This window comes from Rhamphochromis longiceps, linkage group LG11 (assembly GCF_057381845.1).
Source record: "Rhamphochromis longiceps isolate RC_006_pf linkage group LG11, R_longiceps_female_GT1.1, whole genome shotgun sequence".
Taxonomy (NCBI): Eukaryota; Metazoa; Chordata; class Actinopteri; order Cichliformes; family Cichlidae; genus Rhamphochromis; species Rhamphochromis longiceps.
The window spans coordinates 14,440,365-14,465,841 of record NC_140567.1 but is presented as its reverse complement, the minus strand read 5'-3'; the positions used below and the strand labels follow the sequence as shown (position 1 = coordinate 14,465,841).

Below are 25,477 nucleotides of genomic sequence, written 5' to 3'. Positions count from 1 at the left end.
TGGGCAAACACTTTTGTTCACAAGAAGATTGCACAGTCATCTGTTGGGAGACTACCTGTCTCCAAACAACTCACTGCAATCACTCTCTGACAGACTGCTGAAGGTTTTCAAAGAACTGCCTTCTAATTAATAAACAGACAGATAACATGACAACATGTTGCAGTCAGTCTGAGTCAGTCTGCACCAGTGAGTGCAACTTGTCTGCAATGTGTCTCCTTGCAATAGGAGTTGACTCAACTGGTTGCCAACTGATTCTTTTCTGGTTGTACTGCTATATAAAATCAAGATTACTGCATATTTGCCCAGTTTTGAAATGAATTTGCCATCCTCCAGCAACTACATTACTATGCGTGGAAGAATTTCTAACTTCCAGTTTCTGGTTGTACAACAATGTCACTGGGAAATTTCTGTGTTTGTAGATTTGTGATTTTTGACAGTTTATTACAGTTAATCCATATTATCACAAACAGATTACATGTAATCGGCAGCTTGACCCCAGCCAATTACAAAATGATGAGCTGATTGCAAACTGATAGCAGATTGAGATGATTGCTGTCACGGCTGGGGCAGCAGTCGTGTGGTGGAGTTAAATGAGGACCCAAGATGCAAGAAACGGCTAGATGCAGGTGAGCGTTTTATTTACAAAGGGTGAAATATATACAGAAATGAGGGTGGCGAGGACTGCACAAAGACACGAACCTAAACTGGGACTGTTTTACAACACAAAACTCGAGGACCCGAACAGAGCACAGAGGACAGACACAGGTAGGGCTGATACAACACTCAAGCACTAAACACAAGAACCAAATCCTAAAAACTAAAACCAGAATAAACACAAAACACAAGGTGAAACCAAAAGGAAACACAAAACGCTGGGTCAAAATGACCCAGGATCATGACAATTGCCTTTTTATTGATGCACTAAAGTTTCACTGAATATGAGAACGGACACCGAGTGGTCGTAGAAATAGTTCCTATCTTCAAAACAACCGTTTCAAAGGCAATGAGCTTGGAAATTTATTGCACATTTTGATTAAATGTGCTTGTATCACAGTCTCCAACCACTGTTTTCTCTAATGTGACTGTTCTTCTGGAGTTATTAAATGCCTCCACCCTCCAAGGACAGGAGAGGTGATAATGGTGCATTTAAACCATGTGCAGCCAGCCCAGCCACCTTTTCAATCTTAGGTCTACCACAAAGCTGCTCTGCATGTAATGGCAACTGTGAGAGAGAATATGACGGTGGTGTTGGGTGCTGGGATAGATTTAAAATCACTTAGAAGCCTCACTCTGTTTGTAATGTTTATTCTGAATCAGCAAGGTAGAGAGAAAGGATCTCACTCCTCTATTCCAAACACACCCTCTTCATCGCACCCTCTTCTCTTCTATTTTAGACAATTGTATTGCCAGCCTGAGGCGGTCTGTCACTGGCAGGAAATTGAGAGTTTAGCTGGCTGAATGGAGAAAATGTGTTGAGAGAATTGTGGCAAGCCGCACACACACAAACAGCTGCAAATACTGAGAGAAATGCGGCGTTAACAAGACTGATAAACTGTAGAATACGTCCACATTTACACTATGTGAGGCACCGATATGCTGTAATGTGGAATTAATTATATTGTATTCGTGCTCGCATGTTAAGCTATGCTTAATGTCTCTGTGTGTGAGGGTGAACGCGAGGCTTTCCTGTTGACATCCGTGTTTCCCTTCAGATAACTGCGACGGCCCACACCAATAAAAACATGACAGACAATTTGAGCAATGACTGAAATGGGGCATTAAAGAACCATTTTTAAAAAGGTCCTTCAAATGGTTCTTTAAAAAACCATTTTAAATCTTTCAAAATAAAATGCATCATAAATTGAATTTGAGTAGGGTAAAATAAATACGAGCACAGCATAGACATATATTAATGGTTTATTGTCATTTTGTAGTATACCAAAAGACAAAAAGGCATTTTAACCCTCAGCACAACATCACTACTAATACATGTCACATATTAGTGTTTTAAACAGTAATAATTAAATATATTTGCTATACTATAAATAAACATATACAAATACTATAGCTACAGATAACACAACAAATAATACATGTATTGTTTAATTAATAAAACATCAGAAAGTGATAAAACACATTAGAAATAGCAATAGCTTCATAACAGACCAATAAATCAACACATTTTCATCAGCAGATGTTTGCATGTTCAATAAAAATATTTCAACAAGTTTATGATTAAAATGATCAATGAACTTCAGCCTTACGCTATGTAATGTACGTTTCATGTTGTACTCATGGTCCTTTGTTAGTCCAGTTTAGGACAATGTCTCTGACGTATGTATCATATCAAATATGTGTCATATCAAAACAAGCCCACACCTGCAGTTGTTTCAGTTTTTCACTGGTGTTTCCTGTCAGCTGGTCAACCTCACTCAGGCGGACATCCATATCAGTCAACCAAACGACAAGCTCCTCCCTTTGTGCTTCAAATCCCTCCCACTCTGAGACAAGGAGCTGAAAGAGAGAGAAAAGAGTCAATTATAAAGAAGAGAGAAAAGTGAAACCCTCCTCAGAAGGTCTGACTCGCATACCTGCAGTTGACCTGTGATGGACTCCAGTTTGGCGTTCACGTCATCCCTTGTCGATGCCAACAGCCGAGTCTGCAGGGTGCCCTGGAAGAGCTGAGTTAATGTTCGACTCCTCCTGGTCAGGCTCTTGAGCTGGATGATCCGAGGTCTCCCCTCTCGCCGCTGCCTCTGAACACAGAAACACAAACTGCATCTGAAGCAGGAGGTGCAGATTTTTTTTGCTATTCTTTTCTAAATCCAGGCTAGATCAAGTGGAGGTATTTGGAAAACTTTTTTGGCCAGTGGACGACTGTTGTCTTGCAGAAAGTCAAATCAAACATATTCGATACACAATCAATTCACAAGAACACATTATAAAAAATAAGTCCAGTTCTTGCCTGATTTCAAGTGAAATCTGCATCAAAACAGGGTGACAGAAGTAAAACGAGTGCACAAAGCCTCACTTTGTACAAGCCTGCTATTAAAGTTCTCCTCTATGCAGACGACTTTCCTGTTTTCAAGGAACAACTTGGATCTGCTGTACGAATCTTATGGATACACACTAAATGAAACAATAGTGTGCATGACTCCAGATTCTGATCCCTCATCCTAATATGGTCCCAACATAGCAACAGCAATAAAGCAGATGCTGAGGCTTCAAAATACAAAGTCCATAAACCAATGGCTGACATGGGTTTTATCATAAGGGTGATAAATATACAGATTTCAGTCTGTCTTAGAGATTTGATGTTCATTTACCTGCAGATGCACTATACGTGCCTGCTCCGTGGTTTTTCACAACATTTTGCACATCACTATTAAAAACAGGAAGTAGGTGAACTAAAACAAGTCATCGTTCTTTGTGAGAGGACCATATTAATGAAACAAACCTCAATGACATCATAGGGATCCCTAAAGATGCTCCTGCTGCTTCTCTTCCTCCTCATCCTAAGCTTCCTTCTCCTTGTCCTCGCCTTCCATCCAATTGTAATTCAACCTAATTGTGTTTCTCCCCCTCCTCTTCCTCATTTTGTTGGAGCTGTGAACACAATTAATGTGAATCTGGATTAATTTGTGCAAACAAGAAAAATCTACAGCTTTTTGGCCAGAGGTGCTCTTGTGATTTAAGCCGAGTAGAGTAGATTTATGTGTTGATGCTACCTGCTTCAGCTCTGGCTGCTGAGTGATATTTACACCCTGGCTGGATTACAAACTTTAACCATGTGCTGAACTTTGGCCCAGCGTTGATACCTCTTGTTAGTATAACGACTTCTTCTTAGCTTGTATGTATGATGGTGGATAAATGAAATATACAAAGAAAATTTAACTATATTACAAAAGAACATCTATCTTGGAAACATCAAATGACCGGAGCATAACTTGTCAACTAGTCCGAAACTAAGTTATGCAGGAACAGTCAAAGACACACCTTCTCATGTCACATTTCTATTCATTTCTATATAATTCGATTAGACAATAAAGAGTTATCTAATCTAATTATTCATTCAAAACTCTTATGCATAGCTGTATTTTATACAGCTCATACAGAATTCAAAGTACAGGTTCATGTGAGTATTTAATGTACGGCTCAGATGTATAGAATTTGAGAGTTTCTAGAGCAGACACAGAGCTCACGCCACAACAGGCTTCAGGCGCCATTTTACTGACTTTAACAATATATTAAATTTTAATTTCGGTCTAGCTGACATTAGGTTATGTACACAGCACGCAATTGAACCACATATTTTAGAAGCCAAAAGTTCAAATTAGCTGGGAGCAGCTTCACTTAATTATAACAGTGGTTTGACGTCAACGGCTAACGTATCTAGCTAATCGCTACTGTTAGCACAACATTAACAGCAAGCTACAATGACGAGTAACAAAAACAAAACAGTAATAAGGTTTTAATGAAAATGTTTTACCTTTTCTAACAGTCCCAGAATCCACAGCTTCAAAGTCCAGCAGGTACTGAAGACTGTTATCCGTTTCGCTGTCACCGTCCGTGAGTTTTTTTTTCCCGAAAGGTCAAGGCCCGCCGCTCGCGCACTCTGTCTGCGCATGCGCATCCCAACGACTGACCCCTCCGTCCGCTCCCGGGAGGTTATAGTATGACGTGTTCTGACGTCACTCTCTCTCTCCCTGTCATTTATTTGGCTCGAAACACATATTAACAAATTGCTCAGTGATGAACAACTACTCAGATCATTTACCTAAGCAGTGTGCTTTGTCAAAACGAAGTGTGTTCATTACACTGACATTCTGTTCTGCAATTGTTATTCACTTGTATTTTATAATTTGACTTTACATACTGCTGGGTGGTTTGTAAAGTTTACAATAACTAGTATTATCATTATGCTATATTTTCAAAAATATATAATAATCTCAAAAGTAATGCCTTGGAGTAGAAAATAGTAATGCTTTATTAAAATGTAAAACTAAAGTACAGTATTTGAATGTGTGTATTGTGTCTACTGTTTGCAAATATTTCTAACTTTTATTTGAATATTCAGTTTCCTACCATCTTCTCTTAAAGGGTAATTGCCAGGTATCCCGCCCTCCCCCTTCGCACACACATGCACACAAAGAAAACACACAGTATAATTCACAGCCTCATTATAGTGAATAAATATTTATGCCATTTACACCATCAAACTTAGATTGCTAAGGATGAAGAACCTTTTGTTCTTTAAAGAACCATTTGTAATAGCTGAAGAACCATCCACAAAATAAAAAGGTTCTTTGACGTATGATGGTTCTTTAAAGAACCATGAAGACATCTGAAGAACCATTTAAGAACCATAATTTTTCTGAGTGTAGGCAAATGTTAATGGGACTCAAATTAAAAACATGTCATTTGTTGGCATTGTTAGAACACAGTACAAATGCTACCTGTTAAGATGTTAGTAACACTGCAGGACTGACTGATCTCTGTGGGCTGGCTCAGTAGGTGAGCCATCATCAGCTGGATAATGAAATAACAGCATGGACACATCACTAACTCGCACACACACAAACACAGTGTTGCTGCCTTCTATCTGTTCTTACAGCTCAACATGTGTGCAAAATCGATATGAGTCCCAGCACCACCATAAGGTTCAGGAGGGAGTGACTTTAGAAAGATCACACCATTCTGTGATTAACCAGCAGTGGACGGCTATATTGTCCACCCCTACAGTGTGTGTGACGCGCTGCTGTGTGTGGGTGATTCTGTATTTTGCGCCACGGTCTTTGTCTGTGTGTCCGTGTGGTCCTCCAGGCAGCACGGCACCAATAAAAAGGTGACAGAGACAGACCGTTTAAAAGATGGATTGAAAAGGGGAAATGACGGCATCGCACCTGTGTGCGCCGGCCGGGGGAAGAAAGGGAACGACAGACATGCGATATTACAAAGTGCGTGAAGACAAGCGTATCACTGTTATTGCCGCACTTTCTTAGAAATGTTGGGTTATACACTCTTTTGTTTCTTATTTTCCAATAACTGTGGTGAGCTGGGGCAAATAGAGATGAAGCTGAAAGCGCATCTCTCTTATAAGCTGGTGTAATTAAAGTTCATGGCTGGTGGTTTTCCCCCCAGAGTTCTTCCTCAGCGTGTAGCACTTTCTTAATGCCCAGAAACTTTAAGGTGGAATTTGAAGCTCCAAACTTTGCTGATGGAGCCACAGACAATGATGACATCCAGATGAAATCTGAAATTTCATCATTGTTTCAAACTGCCACATGCAATAATGTAGTTAGACAGTTGGTGCTTTTTTAAAAGATTTGCTCGTTTTTTTTAGATCGCGCTGGAACACTCGACGTTCAGTGTTCAACAGATTTATTTGTTTTAAGAATGATGAGCATTTGAGGTTTGCATGTTTGTGACTTTTCCTGTGATGCTTTGGAGGAAGTCAGAGGAAGCTTAACACAGACTGTGCTGTTTTTATTCAGAGCCCTGAAACACAACAAGTCCTCCAACCTGAATTACCATAGAGGCTGCCCCTACATTCCCATGTCAAAGTCTAATGTCGCTTTAAGTCTCCTGATTACAATAGTAACAGATTACTGTATTTCACTGTAATACACAAAAGCTCACTCTATTTGTTTCTTTGTCCATCAGCTCATCCTACACCATCAGGAGCTGAACAACCAAAGTTGGCACACAAGTCCATGAAGGTTCATATTTGTATCAGATACCATGATGTTACCAGGCACCCTTTCATTCACCCAGCAACAGACTAAAATAAAGCACTTGTGCAGCTATAACATATTAGAAAAGCATTGTAACAACTTTATCCATTAATAATAACATCCCGTCCTTATAAACAAAAACTGAATTATGTATGATATGTTATGAAACCATCGCCTAGTAAAAATCACCTGTTGTTTTTTGTTTTCCTGCATTTTTAGGCTTTATTGGACAGCAACAGTAGAGTAGACAGGAAAAGCAGGGAGAGCGTGAGGGAGACTGACGTGCAAGCAATGTCCTTTTTTCAAGCCGAGGCCCCTGCAGTCTTTTGGCATATGGGTTTGCTGCTCAACCAAGTGGGCGCTGCTAAACAAAAAAAAAAAGGCACCTATTTTTAGTATAAATCATGCTTATCTAACAACCACCTAGAAATGCACTAAAATGACCATTTTAAGCATATAAACAACATCTACCAACCTTATTTAACCTCCTGGCATCCATGTATGTAGACATCATATTTTGGGATGTCTAGAGCAAAATAATACATTTTGCTCTACAAGGGACTGATATCCAGATATGAGGACATTATACTGCCACTGTTCTATCAACATTTAAAACAAATGTCCTTATATGTGGATGTCATTTCTCTCAGAAACAAAAATCAGGTAAAAAAAAAATTTTTAAAAATCTGGAAATTCTTTGTTTTTACATTCATCAGGTCCCAACATGCCCAAATATCAAAGAGAAATTAAAAATGCATGCTGTGGAAGAGTTCAGGTCTTAGGAGGTTAAATATGTCAGTTTGCCAGCTGCACAACCAGGCAAAGCAATACAAAGAAACACGTATTAGTATCTAAAAAGGTATCCCCAACTGACATTTTTGAAGTGGTCAAACTGGCATTCTTATAATAAAAAAACATATACACTTAATATATACATGTGTAACAACAGTTAAACCCACTTCTTTAGGCTGTGGAGAGGTTCTGCAAAAAGGATTTAAAGCAGAACTTTTTTGCAGACGAAAGTTTCCTGTTTTTTACACACACATCTTTACAAACTTCTGGTTTGTTTTGATGTAATGCTGAGAGCTACCACTAGGAAAAATTGGCACTTTGAGTGGCAACACTCTCCGTGTAAGATGTCATAATACAGAACAAGAACCGTGCTAATATAGAACAACGACCTGTTCTCTTTGTTGTTTTCCTGTCTTGCTCTATGTACTTTAATGTGAGCAAACATAGTAAATTAAACAATGTTACTATATTCAAATTATAGCACATAGTGTTGCATTTATAGTCCTGTCGGTCTTATGTAACACTGTACACTGGTACTGTGTTGTTATTGAGTAGCTTTGGCTGTATTCTTAGGACAGTGTACACAATCAGGGTTTCTCTCCCTTTAGCTTAACCACAGGGGTGAGATATGTTTGTAAAAGGACTGCAGGCAGGAGGTACTTTTATTTTATGTTCACACACAAAAAATCTAACAGTGCTGTCACCAGTGTTGGTTTAGTGATCAGTCTTCATAATGCAGACGACCCTTGCGTGTGAATCAGTGGATCAACAGGCTATTGTTACTCTGGTCTCTATGTAATTTGATACAGAGCAGCTGGATCAGTAGCGCAAATATTCCTCAATGATCCCGCTCTCTTATGATGTATTGGTTTTAGTAATAGGGTCAGTGGTTTCTCATTTACCATTTAACCTCTATATTTTATCTCTGGGTATCCCTTCTTTTTCACTGCAGTGCTATATTTAGTCAACAGTTTGGGCAGCGGATTTTAAATGTAGTAATCTATTTTTAACAACTCTTGGTTATCAGCTTTAATAGAAGTAAATATCTGTTTGGCATTTTTGGAACTTTTGCATTCTAACTTTAGAGAAGCCGATCAAAAATTATGAATGCAATACGAATTGCAACAAGCTAATTCATTATGGGACAACTACACAAGTACAAATTGGCACCAAATTGCCACTGTAGTCATACACTGGACACTGGATGGCATTATAGTGGCAGGCAATTGCAATTTAGCAAATATACTTTGTTAAGCAACTTCATTTATGAGTTTTTTCACAAGTTGTAACCATTTGAAGTTGAATAGTGAATATAAATTAGTCTTATATATGTCTTTGGCATTTCGTGTTTTTTTCTGATCAAACATCAAATAAAATCTTTTACATTTCATATAATATTTGTACATCTATTGAATGTTGCTACAAGTATCATAGGTTAGGTATAAATGACAGCATTTCTACACATTTTACCATTATTAAAATTGCCAGAGGAGTAAGGTAGAAGTGACAAAAAAGATGGTACGTCCAGTCTTTAAGTAAATGCACAGTAAAGACATATAAAGATAAAGTAAGGTGGGTGACTTTCTCCATAAGTTACTACTATAAGTAACATACTGCAAACTTTTAAGCAAACTAAACTGTAATGTGTACATTACTTTTTTGTATAATAATGCTAACTCTGGTGTTCGGTGAATGTTAAAGTGCAGGAACCTGTGAAGAGCTAATAAAAGACAAGGACAGTTCACTTTTTAACAGAATCTAAATCAGTCCAGCTTTTATATGAGACTAAAGACATATCTTTTATGTTTGGGACCCCAGGAATCAAAGCCTTCCAAAGATGACTGCCGTATAATTGAAATAAAGAATAAATAAAGAATAAATGCTGTTTTTAAGCAGCAGGTATTTCATAGGCAAAACAGTTGAAGCTGATCAAAAATAATAAGTTGAACAAACTCAAATGAAAGAAAATGTTAGATGAACTCAAGATATTTCACTTATTTGGACTGTTAAAAAAAGATTACTGAATTTATTTAATTACTTGGATTTACTTGTATAACTCCATAGGCAGGCGGAGGTAACGCAGACATCAGTGGATCATTTGTCATCATGCAAACTGTTGTTTCAGACAGTTTCGTAATTGATCCACACTCGGGAGCTGACTCCTGACGTCAGCTTATATTAAGAAGACTTTTTTAAAAAGTAAAAATTAAAGAGCTGGGACTTTGAATCTTGATCGCTGTGGGCTAAATTGACAGCATCTGGCTTTTTCTCTGATCAAAACAGATTTACATATTTGTGTCACGACTGGGAATGCTTAATCTCCAGACACGGATGGGCATCAGGTACTCAGCTGGTATGTGCCTCAAACTCTATATGCTGCTCATTCTCACAGTTAACCAAAGGCTAATCAAACCACTAATGCAGTTTTTAATAAGCCAAAATACTCTGTTTTTCTCACACATTTGTGAAAGAGGGTCAAAGAGGGGAGATTGCAGTTAAAGCGCACGTCTGAGGTCGTGATTGGAGAGACAATTGGTTGGGGAAGGCTTGAAGAATAAAGGCACTGTTAGATGGTGAGAGGCTTAATTGGTTCTGAGTCACTCTGCAGAGTCATTTGTGTTTCACCGAGATCAAAGAAATGCTCATCTGACATACACCCTGACAGTGATACTCATTTATAAGACAAACACTCTCCGGTGTAATGGCTGTGCTGCCACATTCAGTTGGAGTGTTGTGTGTTGACCTTGTCTGTCTTCCAGTCTTGCTAACAATCTCTGGGATTGTTTAGGCGGTTTGTAAGAGAATTACCCTTGAGCTCCCAGAAGGGGTAAAAGCTGTCAGATTTGGTTTTCAGCATTTTGGGTCAGATTCCGTTTTCATTCAAATCATCCGTGACTGATGAGCTGATTCAGTGGATACAAACAGAGCAGCAGGAAGGGTGTGAGTAATGAGGAAAATAGGAGGCTCACTGTCAAGAACACAACAGAAGTGACCAAAAATAATCAAAAAAGTACAAAAAAAACAATGGAGTAATAAAAAAAAAACATGTTCATCTTGAAAAAAGTCAAAATTTCAAGATTAAAATCTAAATACTATTTTGAGAATAAAGTTGAAATGTGTAGATTACAGTTGTTCTTTCGAATCCAACAACTTCTACAGCTGCTGTACCCTCTGCAAAAGCCTTGTGTGGATGAGTTAGTGAAACAACCTGATCAGCTGTCCTATGATGCACGGGGGTGTTACCATCAAAATCCTTGCATCGGTGTATTAATTTTGGCCAACTCTTTTAACTTTGTGTTTTTTCCATCTGACCAAATACATCTTTCTGCACCATCTCTTCAACATCCTTATACAAATCACCTGACTGTGTTTATCTGCTAAAAGAGAAACCATTTCCTTGCTACTAAAACCGCTTTTGAAGTGCGATTTCACGAACTCATCTACACAATGCATTCTGTAGATTGGGTTGTAGCCGTGGCAGCTTTAGTCTTCACATTGTGACTTTATTCTCAAAAATCGAGTACTCAAATAGTATTTTAAGTTTAATCTCTTTTCTCAGAATGAACAATAAAGTATTTTGTTCTTACTCTGGCCATGACATTCCTTTGTAGAAAACTTATCTATGTTTTTACATCATTAAGGCTAGCACAGTGACAGATTATAATCATTATATATGTTACAAAAAATTGTATTTATAGTAAGAGTTCAGAGTCATTGGGAAAATTATCTGGGAGGGAATGAACACATCTTAAAAAAGAATTTAAAAAAATATTTTGATCTGATGTTGTCGGCACAAAACAAACTGCCAATCCATGTTATAAGTTTTTGCAAATGTCATTGTACATCAGAGGACTTCACTGATGGCAGAGTAAATGTACTGGCATGACGCACAAAATGAAAAGACGTGTCAGTATCATAGCAACTTAAATGCACCACAGGAATTTTAACAATGTTAATGTTAGGGTTAACAAATGAAGACCGTTAGGGGTTTTTTCTCATCAGTACAGTAAGATTAGAAAAGAATATTTGGATATAGGTGCCACACATAGTCCACACTTCAGCCACCATCTTAAAGAACAAAGACACTGAGTGTGACAGATTTACAAAGATTGTGGGCCCCAGGCTCTGAAATACATTTCAGCTGCTATTCAGGGAAGTATGTATGCACAAGCATCAAACTCCTGAAGAGGACATGGAGGAAAATCAGATGTGTTTGAGTTCCCAGAGCAAATCCGAGGAAACAGCGTTTTAGTGGAACCCACTGTTACAATACAAAAATTGAAAACTCAAAAATCTCCAGTATCACAGGTAAAGGAATGATCAATATTCAAAAGGCAAATTTTATTAAGATTACAAAAATGCAAACAATATCATTAATAACAACGCTATTTTAATTAAAAAAAATATAGAAATGTAAGGTGTATGTACATTATATATATATATATAAACACCCAGCACGCCCCTGCGGGCGGTTTATCCTTCAAGCTCGGGTCCTGGGAGCTTGAGGGTCCTGCGCAGTATCTTAGCTGTTCCCAGGACTGCGCTCTTCTGGACAGAGATCTCCGATGTTGTTCCCGGGATCTGCTGGAGCCACTCGCCTAGCTTGGGAGTCACCGCACCTAGTGCTCCGATTACCACGGGGACCACCGTTACCTTCACCCTCCACATCCTCTCGAGCTCTTCTCTGAGCCCTTGATATTTCTCCAGCTTCTCGTGTTCCTTCTTCCTGATATTGCTGTCATTCGGAACCGCTACATCAATCACTACGGCCGTCTTCTTCTGTTTGTCTACCACTACTATGTCCGGTTGGTTAGCCACCACCATTTTGTCCGTCTGTATCTGGAAGTCCCACAGGATCTTAGCTCGGTCATTCTCCACCCTTGGGGGCATCTCCCATTTTGACCTCGGGACTTCCAGGTTATACTCGGCACAGATGTTCCTGTACACTATGCCGGCCACTTGGTTATGGCGTTCCATGTATGCCTTGCCTGCTAGCATCTTGCACCCTGCTGTTATGTGCTGGATTGTCTCTGGGGCATCTTTACACAGCCTGCACCTGGGGTCTTGCCTGGTGTGATAGACCCCAGCCTCTATGGATCTTGTACTCAGAGCTTGTTCTTGTGCTGCCATGATTAGTGCCTCTGTGCTGTCTTTCAGTCCAGCTTTGTCCAGCCACTGGTAGGATTTCTGGATATCAGCCACCTCCTCTATCTGCCGGTGGTACATACCGTGCAGGGCTCTGTCCTTCCATGATGGTTCCTCATCTCCCTCCTCTTTCTTGGGTTTCTGCTGCCTGAGGTATTCACTGAGCACTCGGTCAGTTGGGGCCATCTTCCCAATGTATTCTTGGATGTTCGTTGTCTCATCCTGGACTGTGGTGCTGACACTCACCAGTCCCCGGCCCCCTTCCTTCCGCTTAGCGTACAGCCTCAGGGTGCTGGACTTGGGGTGAAACCCTCCATGCATGGTAAGGAGCTTTCTTGTCTTTATGTCAGTGGCTTCTATCTCCTCCTTTGGCCAGCCTATTACCCCAGCAGGGTACCTGATCACGGGCAGGGCGTACGTGTTGATGGCCCGGATCTTGTTCTTACCATTCAGCTGACTCCTCAGGACTTGCCTGACCCTCTGCAGGTACTTGGTGGTTGCAGCTTTTCTAGCGGCCTCTTCATGGTTCCCATTCGCCTGTGGGATCCCCAGGTACCTGTAACTGTCCTCTATGTCTGCAATGTTGCCTTCTGGTAGTTCAATCCCCTCAGTTCTGACTACCTTCCCTCTCTTTGTTACCATCCGACTACACTTCTCCAGTCCGAACGACATTCCAATGTCATTGCTGTATAGCCTGGTAGTGTGGATCAGTGAATCGATGTCTCGTTCACTCTTGGCATACAGCTTGATGTCATCCATGTACAGGAGGTGGCTGACAACTGCTCCGTTCCGTAGTCGGTATCTGTAGCCAGTCTTGTTAATGATCTCACTGAGGGGGTTCAGGCCTATGCAGAACAGCAGTGGGGACAGAGCATCTCCTTGGTAGATCCCGCACTTGATGGTGACTTGTGCTACGGGCTTGGAGTTGGCCTCTAGTGTTGTACGCCACATCCCCATTGAGTTCCTGATGAAGGCTCTTAGGGTCCCATTGATCTTGTACAATTCTAGGCATTCCAGTATCCAGCTGTGGGGCATTGAGTCATAGGCCTTCTTGTAATCAATCCAGGCAGTGCACAGGTTGGTCAGTCTGGTCTTGCAGTCTTGGCTGATTGTTCTGTCTACCAGTAGCTGGTGTTTTGCGCCTCTGGTATTCTTGCCAATTCCTTTCTGTGTCCCGCTCATGTATTGACCCATGTGCCTGTTCATCTTAGCCGATATGATGCCTGACAGGAGCTTCCATGTAGTACTGAGGCAGGTTATTGGTCGGTAGTTGGAGGGGACCGCTCCCTTCTTGGGGTCCTTGGGGATCAGGACCGTCCGGCCTTCAGTTAGCCATTCCGGGTGTCTCTCGTTAACTAGCAGCTGGTTCATTTGTGCTGCCAGACGCTCATGGAGTGCAGTCAGCTTCTTCAGCCAGTAGGCGTGAACCATGTCGGGCCCTCGTGCTGTCCAACTCTTCATACTGGAGACCCTTTCTTGGATATCTGCCACTGTGATGGTTACTGGACCCTGTTCAGGGAGGTCGCTGTGGTATATATATATATATATATATATATATATATAATATATATATATATATATATATATATATATATATATATATATATATATATATATATATATATATATATATATATATATATATATATATATATACACATATATACATATATATATATAATTTAAAACATTTATATTTTGGGATTTTTTTGTAATATTTTATAATATTATTTTCTTCTACTCAGCTGTTATAAATCTGAAGCTAAATACTCATTACCCGTGAGTAAAGAGTCCTGCCAGTGTTTCTTTAAATAGATTTACTCTATTAATCCATCTGTGTGGAACTAATCTTTAGGGCAGTTGTCATCATCATCAGTATACCCATTTGTGCATGTTTTTACTATATTAATCATCTGTGCATCCATTTATAGCTTCCGTCTTAGCAAAGCCCCATAAAGCACATCCAAAAATCCAACACGGAAGTACATAGACTGAAATGATGCCGGTTAAAGCAGCCAAAAAGTGCTGTTCACTCCCCTCAGTGGACATGTCTAATGAAATCATTTTTCTTATTTAAGCCAAAAGGAGACAAACACTGATCCTTAAATTCTGCTGCATTATACTGAAGTTTACCCAAAACTCTTTGGGTAAACTCATAAACTCACTGGCAGAAGAAATAATGAATCGGAACAAACATTTGTTAAGCATAGATAAGTTGAAAAGTTTCTAAAATATGAAAAAGAAGATCTGATGTGAAAAGATAATTTTTTAGTTTCAGTTCTTCTACTGGCTGCTGTCAGCTCAGATTTCAATTTCAGCCCAACATAAAAGAAACTTGTTTCACTTACATCTTTGACCTGAGAGTGGAGCCACTGCTTTAGTCCATCAGACACCTCTGCCTTCGCTAGCAGCTTCGGACACATTTAGACACCATGACTGCCAGTATAGGTTTGCTCTGCATGTTCAGCTGTGTCTTTGATGTGGCCTCAAGATTTTTATTTTGTTTTCAAAAATGGAGGAGTGAACCAAACTCTGTGGGGACGGAGAGGTCATAAAGAAAGTAAAATCAAAACACAAGAAAAGACAAACTCCAGAAACATCATGAATTTGTATAACTTGTATTGTATGAAATCTAACCTTCAGGAAGACAAGGAGATGTCACTTCACAGAGCAAACAGTTAGTGGTATCTGTTAAGGCCTTTATCTATAAGTTATGAGATGCATCGGGATCTGTGCAGCATAACACCTCTGCCTAGAAGTCCTTGAAAATGTCGTTGAACTTCTCAGGCTCAGAAAAGTTCAAAGTCTGTCAGCCTAATCATTTCAGTATCCCACACAGAGACAAGTTTCAGGGTGTTGAATCAATATGCAGTTTTTAGTTTTTTCCTAAATAACAACCCAACTTTAAAAATAACAACTGTTCAAAACAGCCAAAGTATATTAATTTGACATCATCTGAAGATGTGGGAAACACTGACATCTAAATGTTAAAGCATTATTTAGACAAAACACTAAGCCAGCATAAACACTGTTTTCTATGGTTTAAAAACTTCTGTACTGAACAAAAGTGACTTCAGAGTAAGTAACAGAGTAGGAAGCAGAGCCAGGTAGAGTTATTGGCACATTTGCCGTGAGTTTCTAATCAACCTCATCCTCCGCCAGACACACTGAGACTCACAGCTGATAGGCTGTGCAGCAAATTAGGAACACAATCTTCCCGAGTTGCTGTGGAGCACACGTGCTTTCAATTGTTATCAAGTGTGTGTGTGTTTGTGCACGTGTGTGGATGTGTAAGTGTGTGTGTACCATGTTTATATATTTGTGGGGACCAAAGATTGGAAGTTTACTATACTTGTGGGGACCAACAGTCCATATGGGGACAAAATCCCCGTCCCCACGAGTTTGAAGGCATTTTTGAGACTCAAAATGCAGTTTTAGTGTCAGGGTTACAATTGGGTTAGGGTTAGGCATTTATTTTTGATGGTTAGGGTAAGGGTAAGGGGCTAGGGAAAACATTATGTCAATTAGATGTCTCCACAAAAATATGAAAACAATATGTCTGTGTGTGCTCAACCTGTCTGGTCTGAGAAGAGCTCTCAGGTTTAAGAAGTCTCTGCTACGCTGAAACCACTAGTAAACTTAACTGATGCAGCCTTTGCATTAAAAAAAACAAACCCGCTGCTCAAGCCCAGTAGGGGGTCAACTTAGGTGAGGTTTGTCCTATCAGGGCCAACTGGTTGCAGCAGATGACTTCCCTTCCCTGACCCTGGTTCTGCTGGAGATTTCTTCCTGTTAAAAGGGAGTTTTTCCTTCCCACTGTCACCAAGTGCTTGTTCATACTCGGGTCATCTGATTGTTGGGGTTTTTTCTCTTCTTTCTTGTTGGGTCTTTAGCTTAAAATCTAAAGAACCTTTTTGCAATTAGTGCTATATAAATTTAATTTAATTTAATTTAATTTAATTTAATTTAATTTAATTTAATTTAATTTAATTTAATTTAATTTAATTTAATTTAATCGCATTGAACTGAAATGCAACCCTGGCAGAAATGATGGGTTTATGTATCTCAAGAATAAATTAAGTTAAAGTCTTGCAGCAGCAGCTCCAGCACAGGTTGGGCTGGAGCTATCAATGATTGATATCTCATCTGCTGGTAAGCAAATATAACTGAAAGCCTGCAGCAGAGAACACGCTATCATTCACTAAACCGATTTTTTTCTTTAATCTTTGATCCTTTTGATGCGTATGGTTATGAGCTCCCATTAATAATCACAAGCACTGCCCTGCTGACAAGAACAAACCCGCTGATCGATCAGGGAGCCGCATGATGGAGTCGGGTTATTAGTGGCACAGGTGAGTCGTAGATCACATTATTGATGTTGAAGATTAATGATAATTGTGCAGAAAAAAAACAACTCCAGCATGAGTGTTCAGCTCATGTAGCTGTATATCTGACAAGATATCCACTTTGTTTTGACTAAATGAGGTGCCAAGATTTCAAAAAAGGCTTTTGCACGCACATCATGGTGACTGTTGTGTTTATTATAGGGTGTATTTTGTTTGAATTTTAGGTGTAAAGAGTGAAAAATATATATCCACTTGATACCAAAAAACAGGTCTCTCTATCACATGTCAGATGTTAAAGTTTCACTTCATACAGTCATGCTTGTAATTCATATAGTGAGTTTTGACTCTAGAGTCTGACGCTTCAGTGGTGTGTCTTTTAACGATTAATTTCCAAATGATATTAAAATTCAAACACTCTTCACTGATCTGAAGTATTTGGATACTTCTGATTTAAGGGCAGCTCCCCCAAGAATAACTAATGAACATGTTTGATTAAACCATGAGTGAAAAATATGCAGCTTCATAATTTGCAGAAGTACAAGAAATTCTGCTCACCAGTGCACAGAAAGAAACAATAACACTCTCCGGGTCATACAAAGTGAAGCCGTGCAGTGTAGCAGAGACATAATGGGAGAGCCTAATGCAGACTGTGGTTTTTGACCCACCCTGTTTTGCAGTGACAGATGGAGATGAAGAGTCCACTCATGATCCGAGCAGTCCTGATTAGCAAAATGGCGTGCCTTTGCATACTAACCACTGTCATGAGCTCAAAGTCAAGTGGTCGTACTGAAGAGTGAAAGCAGCACAGGCACACAGAAGTTTGTATTTGTTGTGACTCACTTTCTTTTCCATGAGCATATTATTTTATAAATGTAGGAATTTGCTAATCTGTGTATATACGAATGTATCCTTTTACGATGCCTGCGTGAGTATGCTGACGTCTGGTCCTTATGAATTGCGTAGCAGATGATGTCATGTGTGCTGTGACGAGGACACACGTTTAAATAAGGGCCTGAGTTTTTTCTTCGCTCTTGTAGTTTTGAGGATTTCTGACTAAATGAAAGTGGAAACATTTTTTTAATGGTTGGATACACACATATTTGCACAATCTCTTTAAAAGAGGAGGAGGTATTTCTCTTAAGGGGAGGCCTTAAATTGATTAGGCCTCCCGCTGCTCAGTAGTTACTCTTTGGATGTTTTTTATTCGATATGTCGCTTTAAATTAGATTCCAGTGTCCTGAAAATGCAAATCACAATGCCACAATGCATCAGGCAAATACCGCAACAAGGGCTGCAGAGCCCAAGAATTAATATAGATGTATAGGTCTTGGAGCTATTGCCTTATGCAAAGAAAAAACTAAGCCTCATATCACAAAATGCAGAATAGTGTGTGTTTCTGGCGTAGCAATATATAAGATGTCAACAGACTCTTATTAAAGTGAATGGAAAGGTTGCATTTGGATTTCAAAGAATTTTTTGTGTTTTGCTATTAGCTCATTAAAATCAGTGCAATGTTAAAAGCAGCATTATTCAACATTTGTAAAATTAAAAAGTAGCACTCTATAGAAAATAGATTAGCAGTGTGTGTGTATTTTAGGCACACAATCTCGTCTTCCTTCCATCGGGCTTTCCTTTTGTTTTTTTGTGCGTTGGCTATTGAAAGTGGCCATAAAGACATTAGTCAGCAACTGCAGAAGGTGGGAATCATAAAACATCAGTTCAAATGAGTAAGATGTGGCCCCAGTGTGTGTAAAGTACACAGATCAGCCAGGCCCTTTTGATATCCAGCTGGCCATAAAGGTGAACAGATAAGAAAGCCAACAAGCTTCATTCATAAATGTGACATACAGATGGTTGATATGAAAATCTGTGTGAGACGGTAGAGTAATAATAAAACTATCACTTTGTCATTGTTGATTTGTTATATTAGGCACTATGCTGGCCTCGCTGCAAGGTAAAAGGAAAGCTCGTGTAGTGGTGTGCTAATTATGTTTACTTTAGTCAGCAAGCCGAAAATACATTTTCCATTAAGAGTGATTTCTGATAAATCTTAATAAATATGCACTACCAGTCAAAAGGTTGGATACACCTTCTCATTTAATACTTTTTCTCTATTTTTACTACTTTCTATATTGTAGATACACACTGAAGACATTAAATATATGAAGCATAATATATGGAATTATGCAGCAAAGGAAAAATTGATAAATAAATATGTCATATAATTTAGATTCCTCAAAGTAGCCACCTGTTGCTTCATAGACAGTGCTGCAAACCCTTGGCCTTGTCTCAGTGAGCTTCATGATGTAGTCACCTGAAATGGTTTTCACTTCACAGGTGTGCCTGGTCAGGGTTTGTTTCTGGAATTTCTTGTCTTCTTGATGGGATTGGGACCATCAGTCATGTTGTGCAGAGGTCAGGCACACAGCTGACAGTCCTAATGGACAACTGTTAGAATTCATTTCATGGCAAGAACCAATCAACTAAATAAAGACAAACGACAGTCCATCGTTACATGAATTGAAGGTCAGTCAGTCCAGAAAATTGCTAAAACTCTAAATGTGTCCTCAAGTGCAGTCGCAAAAACCATCAAGCACTACTATGAAACTGGCTCACATGAGGACGGCCCCAGGAAAAAAGAGCCCAAGCGTCACCTCTGCTGCTGAGGATACATTCACCAGTCTCAGAAATCGCAAGTTAACAACATACCACAGAGCAGAGCCCAGATAAATGCAACACAGAGTTCCAGTAGCAGACACATCTCCACATCAACTGTTCAGAGGAGACTGTGAATCAGGTCTTTGTGGTCAAATAGCTGCTAAGAAACTACTAAGACAAAGCAACAAGCAGAAGAGATTTGTTTAGGATTAAGAAACAGACGGAATGGGCATTAGACCAGTGGAAATCTGTGCTTTGGTCTGATGAGTCCAAATTTGAGATCTTTGTTTCCACTCCCTGTGTCTTTGTACAATGTAGAAAAGATGAATGCATGGTCTCTACATGCATGGTTCCCACCGTGAAGCATGGAGGAGGAGGTTTGATGGCGTGGAGGTGCTTTGCTGGTGACACGGTTGGAGATTTATTCAGAATTGAAGGCACACTGAACCGGCATGGTTACCACAGCATCATGCTATCCCATCCAGTTTGGATTTAGTTGGATCATCATTTTTTATTTTTCAACAAGACAATGAGTCCAAACACACCTCCAGGCTTGTAAGGACTATTTGACCAAGAAGGAAAGTGATGGAGTGCTGCGCAAGTTGGCCTGGCCTCCACAGTCACCTGACCTAAATCCTATCAAGATGGTTTGGGATGAGCTGGACCACAGAGTGAAGGCAAAAGGACCAACACGTGCTCAGCATCTCTGGGAACTCCTTCAAGACTGTTGGAAAACCATTTCAGGTACCTTGTGAAGCTCATCGAGAGAATGCCAAGAGTGTGCCCAGCTGTAATCAAAGCAAAGTGTGGCTATTTTTAAGGATCTAAGATATAAAACCCGTTTTGATTTCACACTTTGCTGTTTGTTGCATGTTGGTGCTGATAAAATGATTTTAAAAAAATACCATTAAGCTCTTGTTAAGTCCATTTGTGATGTACAGTTTAGATCAATGTGAAAAACATTATGCACTGGGAAACAATGACAGCTTGTGAAAGCTCAGAAACTAGCAGGTTTGCCTATATCAAGTAACTGCTGGATACCTTCGAGTTTATGTTTTGAGCAACATACAGCCGACTTTGATCTCTCAGTTTAGTTTTATTTATATAGCGCCATATCACAATGGTTGGCTCAAGGCTCACCCAGTGAAACTCCTTTTCCTGTCAGTCTAAAGAAGCTCAACTACAAACTGTAGTAGTTACATTGAGATTTCTTAATATAAGGAATAGAAGATCAATTTCAATCATACATCCCAGTTTTTCTACATGATAAAGAAATGCTGCTGTAGTAAGTGAAAGAAATCGGTCAGAATTACTCAGTGGGGTTAGGTTGAAAGAAATATTGCAGGAATACTGCCGGCAGCTCAATGCTCAGATTGTCTGTAAATATAAAATGAATTTTTCTTAATTCCCAACAGTGTTTTTCTTACTGAAAACGTTTTCTGTCATTTCATTATGTTTCTGTTACTTAATCAAGTTGCATAATATGACTGTAGCAACATTTCAGAAAATGCAGTTAAAAGGCTAAAATTTGCGCCCTCCTTCATAAAGCGATTCAGTGGGGTGGATTGGAGTCTTTGCTGGTCAATTCTGGCCCCCCAGCCTTATGTTTGACACCCCTCATTTAAATGATCAATATCCTGACTTTAACAGATTTCCGTATAAATGCATTACATTCTGTAATGTCTCGTTCTGTGTGAAAACAGAAAAACTAATGATCATGTACAATCTTACAGGAGAATATGGTCATTTTTATATCTGATCCTGTAAGTTCCCACTACTTTATTTTGCGCACAGCAACGTAAAGTAATCTTTAAAAAATACAGCAAGAAACTGTAACAAAAATACGGCAACGTAACAGTTTCACAGTAGCACAGTTACAGCTTCCTGAGGTTTAATTTCAAAGGCATGAAACTTGTTTTACTCTGATTTGAGTCAGTCCTGCAGACTTGTGTGCAGCATCTATAGTGTTTATTTTCTTTTTTGTCATATCAGACTTGTGTAGCTGCTGCCAAGGGACATCAATGTGACCTGGCAGTCTTGTCATCATACTGTAACAGCAGACGCTAATGTGTGACCTTGGCTGGGTTATTGTGGGACATTTGCATGAGAGCCATAGAGACAAATCTTGATGGTTTTTACCAAAGGGGGGGAAAAAACCTCCTTCTGAGACTATTTAATATTAAAAGTTTATGTCTTCATGTGTACTTGAAAAAATGCAAAGCACATAAACCCATAAAACTACGTCGCAATGATTAACAAGTGTTCAAGTGTAAAAAGGAAAGAAAAGACAAGTTAATGTGTTTCACTTACTCTAAATGTGACTGCTTGCATATTGCTGCAAATACACTTATGTTTATATAATGCTGGTACTGATGCCTTTCTCATAACTGTTCTGTCAGATTCACTTAAGATGCAATATCTTATTTTTGCATGCTTCCTCCACACAATACATATTTATTTTTTTAGGCACGGGCAAAAAGCTTCTTGCATTAACAGACCAAAACTGAATTTCATTTTTCAACCTTTCGTCTGTATCCCACTTTAAGTAGTACTGTATTTAATAAATGTCTAAATCATTCTGACAAACATAATCCTCTTCACTCACGCACAGAGATGCACACAAATAAATAACAGTGCCATCTCCTTTTTCATGTCATGTCATCTTGTTCTACATCCTTCTGATGACGCAGGTGATACGAGCAGGGTCTGCTAAATATAGCTTTGCACTGGAAATGTCACCACTGTCACATTCCTAGATTAAAAACCTCATCAAGTTTTCAAACATAAACCAGTTACATCCTGGTGGCCCAAAGTAAACTCGTGAAATCAGCTTACATCCTCGCTGTACATCAGCATGAATCATCTTTCCGTTTCTTACAATTGCCACCCGCGGTGTGTTTTGCTGAATAACGCCTGCAATAGAAAGTTTGCATACGTGAGTGCATGTAAATGACAGATGTCAAACAAGCCATGGGTAATCATGACTCAAGGGAAATGTAACATCAGTTAACAAGTAAAGCAAAGAATCAGTGCTGTGATAAAGCTAAAAAAAAAAAAAAAGATCTGACCTTCTGACGCAATTTATTAAAGGTCACAGATAATGAGTAATATTTGTTGAACATAAATAGTTATGGGCAATCTTTATGAGCATTTGTTTGCTACTGAATCAACATTAAAAGAGGTTTTTTTTTCTGACACATCTCTTACAATTATCAAAATCAGTCAAAATAAACAAAGTTTTGGCTCCTGTTCTCTCTTTGCAACTGTTAGATATTTTAGACGTTTAGGGACATTACTTAAACATGCATAAACCTAAATATTAATAACTGATAACTAGCCATTATTTTTATTTAATCTGTAAAGTCTCCTAAGCAGTCGGCTTTGGAGACTTGTGTCAGTCGGCTCTTTAATGTGTTATGGACACATAAGCATACTCTGTTTGGACAGAAGTACCGGGACACCCACACATTAAACCTACAGAAGCTGCTCAGCTGCCGGGTGTGTGTATGTTGCTTACCTGGGAATCAACAACAGGATGCACTATGAGAAGGAAGCATGCCGGGGATGCATGTGGGCAATGTTCAGCTGGGAAACCTTGGGTCACATGTTAAATGCACCTTGGGTACTTTTAACATGTGAAATACACATTTGATTGTTGCAGACCATGCACACCCTTACGGTATCTGTAATGTCCGTGGCCTCTTTCAGTAGGATAATGTCCCCTGACACAAAGTAGAAATGAATCAGTAATGGTAACTGTCACGGACCCGGCTCTGGAGGACTCGGGGGTCCGTGAGCAGTTTTGACTGTTGTTGTTGTTATTATTATTATTATTATTTGGTGATGTGTGTGTTTTTCTGCACAATGCTGTGTTAGTCTGTGTCCCACTCGTATGTATAGGCGTATAGGCAGGGTGTGGGTGTGTACGTGTGTATGTCTGCGGGTGTGGCTGGAGGATGGAGCACAGCCACCTGCAGGCCTGATGGGTGTGGCCCTGCGAAAGGATTGGCCACACCTGAAGTTCCTGCCACACCTGTTGGTGATCAGGGCTCGTCGGGGGAGCTACTTAGGAGAGTGTTGGAGCTCCCACTGGTGTGGGATTATTGAGTTATTGTACCAAGTTAGTGTGTCAGCATATGTCTGTGCTGTTTGTATATGCCCGCTGAGGGTTAGTGTTGACGGCTGCTTCTATGGTTTCCCTGCAGGAGGAAGAGTGGTCCAGAAAGGCAGCACGCACGGGGTGTGCGGAAACACAACAGCGGGGAGCACGAGCACAGACGTCGGAGGGAAGCACGCACACGGGGTTCAAGGGAGCAACGGGGAGTTATTGTGTTTACAGCCTTTCACTGTAAATAAAGAGCACTGTTGGCATCGCAGAGTCTGCGTTTTGGGTCCTCCTTTCCCCACATCCCCATGGTCTGCCAGCCAGACCGTGACAACAACAGAGAGTTTGAGTTGTTGACTTGGCCTCCAAATTCCCCAAATTTCAATCCAATCGAGCATCTGTGGGATGTGCTGGACAAACAAGTCCAATCCATGGAGGCCCCAAGTTGCAACTTGCAAGACTTAAAGAATCCCTTGCTAAAATCCTGGTGCCAGGAGTCTAGTGGAGCCCATGCCTCAACGGGTCAGGGTTGTTTTGGCAGCAAAACAGGGTCCAGCATATATAGGTGGCGACAACAAGACTTAAATCACTAAAATAGTTTCAGATTGAGTAAATAAAAGTTGTGTAAATTTCCACTTTATTCCCTTGCTTTCTGACTTTGTAGGTTTGACAAAATCAGATTTTTGCAAATGATGTTTAAAGATTTAGCCTTTTTTTTTTTTATCAATGCTGAGAAATGTAGGCCGATTGCATCCCGGAATAGAGGCTTCAGCATGACACGGACGGTGGCACTCTATCATGCTTTTGTTTAGGTGTTGTGTCGCTATTTAATTGTGATTCAGTCTTTGTGAAATCATTTTTGTTGTGCAAGCATTCAAAGGGTGTCAGGAGTAAATGTCAGCTAACGTTTGTGTCCCAAGCAGACTGAGAGAAATGCAATTCTATTTCATTTGAGTTGATTCAATTTGCTGTCTGGCAAATTTTAATAATATGATTTAAATGTTGTTAAAGTTAAAAATGTCACAGTGAAACTGTAATAACTGGTGCAAGCAAGGAAGAAGACCTGCCTCACACAGAAGAGGAAGACATTAACCCTCATTTTGTTGTTGCCTCTGGATCAGCTGCTAATCACATGAAGGATGCTGCTGGTGAACAAACGGAGGGAAGATATTTTGTGGTCATATTCTCTCAAACAATACGAATATTACAGTGATTACATAACAGTGTGGAAATACTCTAAAAAGATACAGCAGTATGATTGTTATGATTATTAATATAGCAGTTATTGCATACATAATGTTATCAACCTAAATAAATGAAGCTAATGTCTCAGCATGTGTCGGACAGAGCTACTATTACAAAGACTCTACATAACCTGGACCGGGGTTATCACGAAACTAGAATTCCAGACTACTGATAATGCAGGAAAATACTTTTCAACACCACAGTGGGGAAAATGACAAATTTAAGAGGCTTTTATTTAAAAAATTAAGTTCTTTAGTATCTCCAGATTTCTAGTCTTTAGGTTCTGGTTAAGTGCCTTCACTGTGTTCCCTGTTATGTCTGTGCCTGTTTCCGTGTCCCACAGTTCTTGTCTCTATGTCTCAGTGTCAAGTCCATGTCTCTGTGTTATGCTTCCTGTTCGACTTTGACAGTCTGTATTTTTTGTCATTGTGTTCTGCTTTGCTTCCTTTGTC

At 39.7% G+C, this 25,477-nt stretch overlaps 2 protein-coding genes across 2 annotated transcripts in view; both read right to left on the bottom strand.

The window, feature by feature from the left end:
• trak1a (trafficking protein, kinesin binding 1a) overlaps positions 1-25,477 on the bottom strand; it is a 346,028-nt gene that overhangs the window by 276,383 nt on the left and 44,168 nt on the right. The gene's annotated exons all lie outside the window — the stretch shown is intronic.
• Positions 2,074-4,626, bottom strand: LOC146658697 (uncharacterized). Its single transcript, XM_085421727.1, has 4 exons — positions 4,490-4,626; positions 3,458-3,606; positions 2,592-2,756; positions 2,074-2,514 (listed from the first exon to the last, which is right to left on the bottom strand). Exons 2-4 carry the CDS (start codon positions 3,512-3,514, stop codon positions 2,347-2,349), a joined length of 390 nt encoding a protein of 129 aa, XP_085277853.1. The 5' UTR covers positions 3,515-3,606; positions 4,490-4,626; the 3' UTR covers positions 2,074-2,346.

What these genes read in the sequence shown, in the direction of transcription:
- LOC146658697 (XM_085421727.1), bottom strand. Translation starts at nt 3,514, where the DNA reads ATGAGGAGGAAGAGAAGCAGCAGGAGCATCTTTAGGGATCCCTATGAT. An exon ending in ATCCCTATGATGTCATTGAG is followed by an intron (nt 2,757 to 3,457) that starts GTTTGTTTCATT and finishes TTCTGTGTTCAG; the next exon opens with AGGCAGCGGCGAGAGGGGAG. An exon ending in CCATCACAGGTCAACTGCAG is followed by an intron (nt 2,515 to 2,591) that starts GTATGCGAGTCA and finishes TCTCTCTTTCAG; the next exon opens with CTCCTTGTCTCAGAGTGGGA.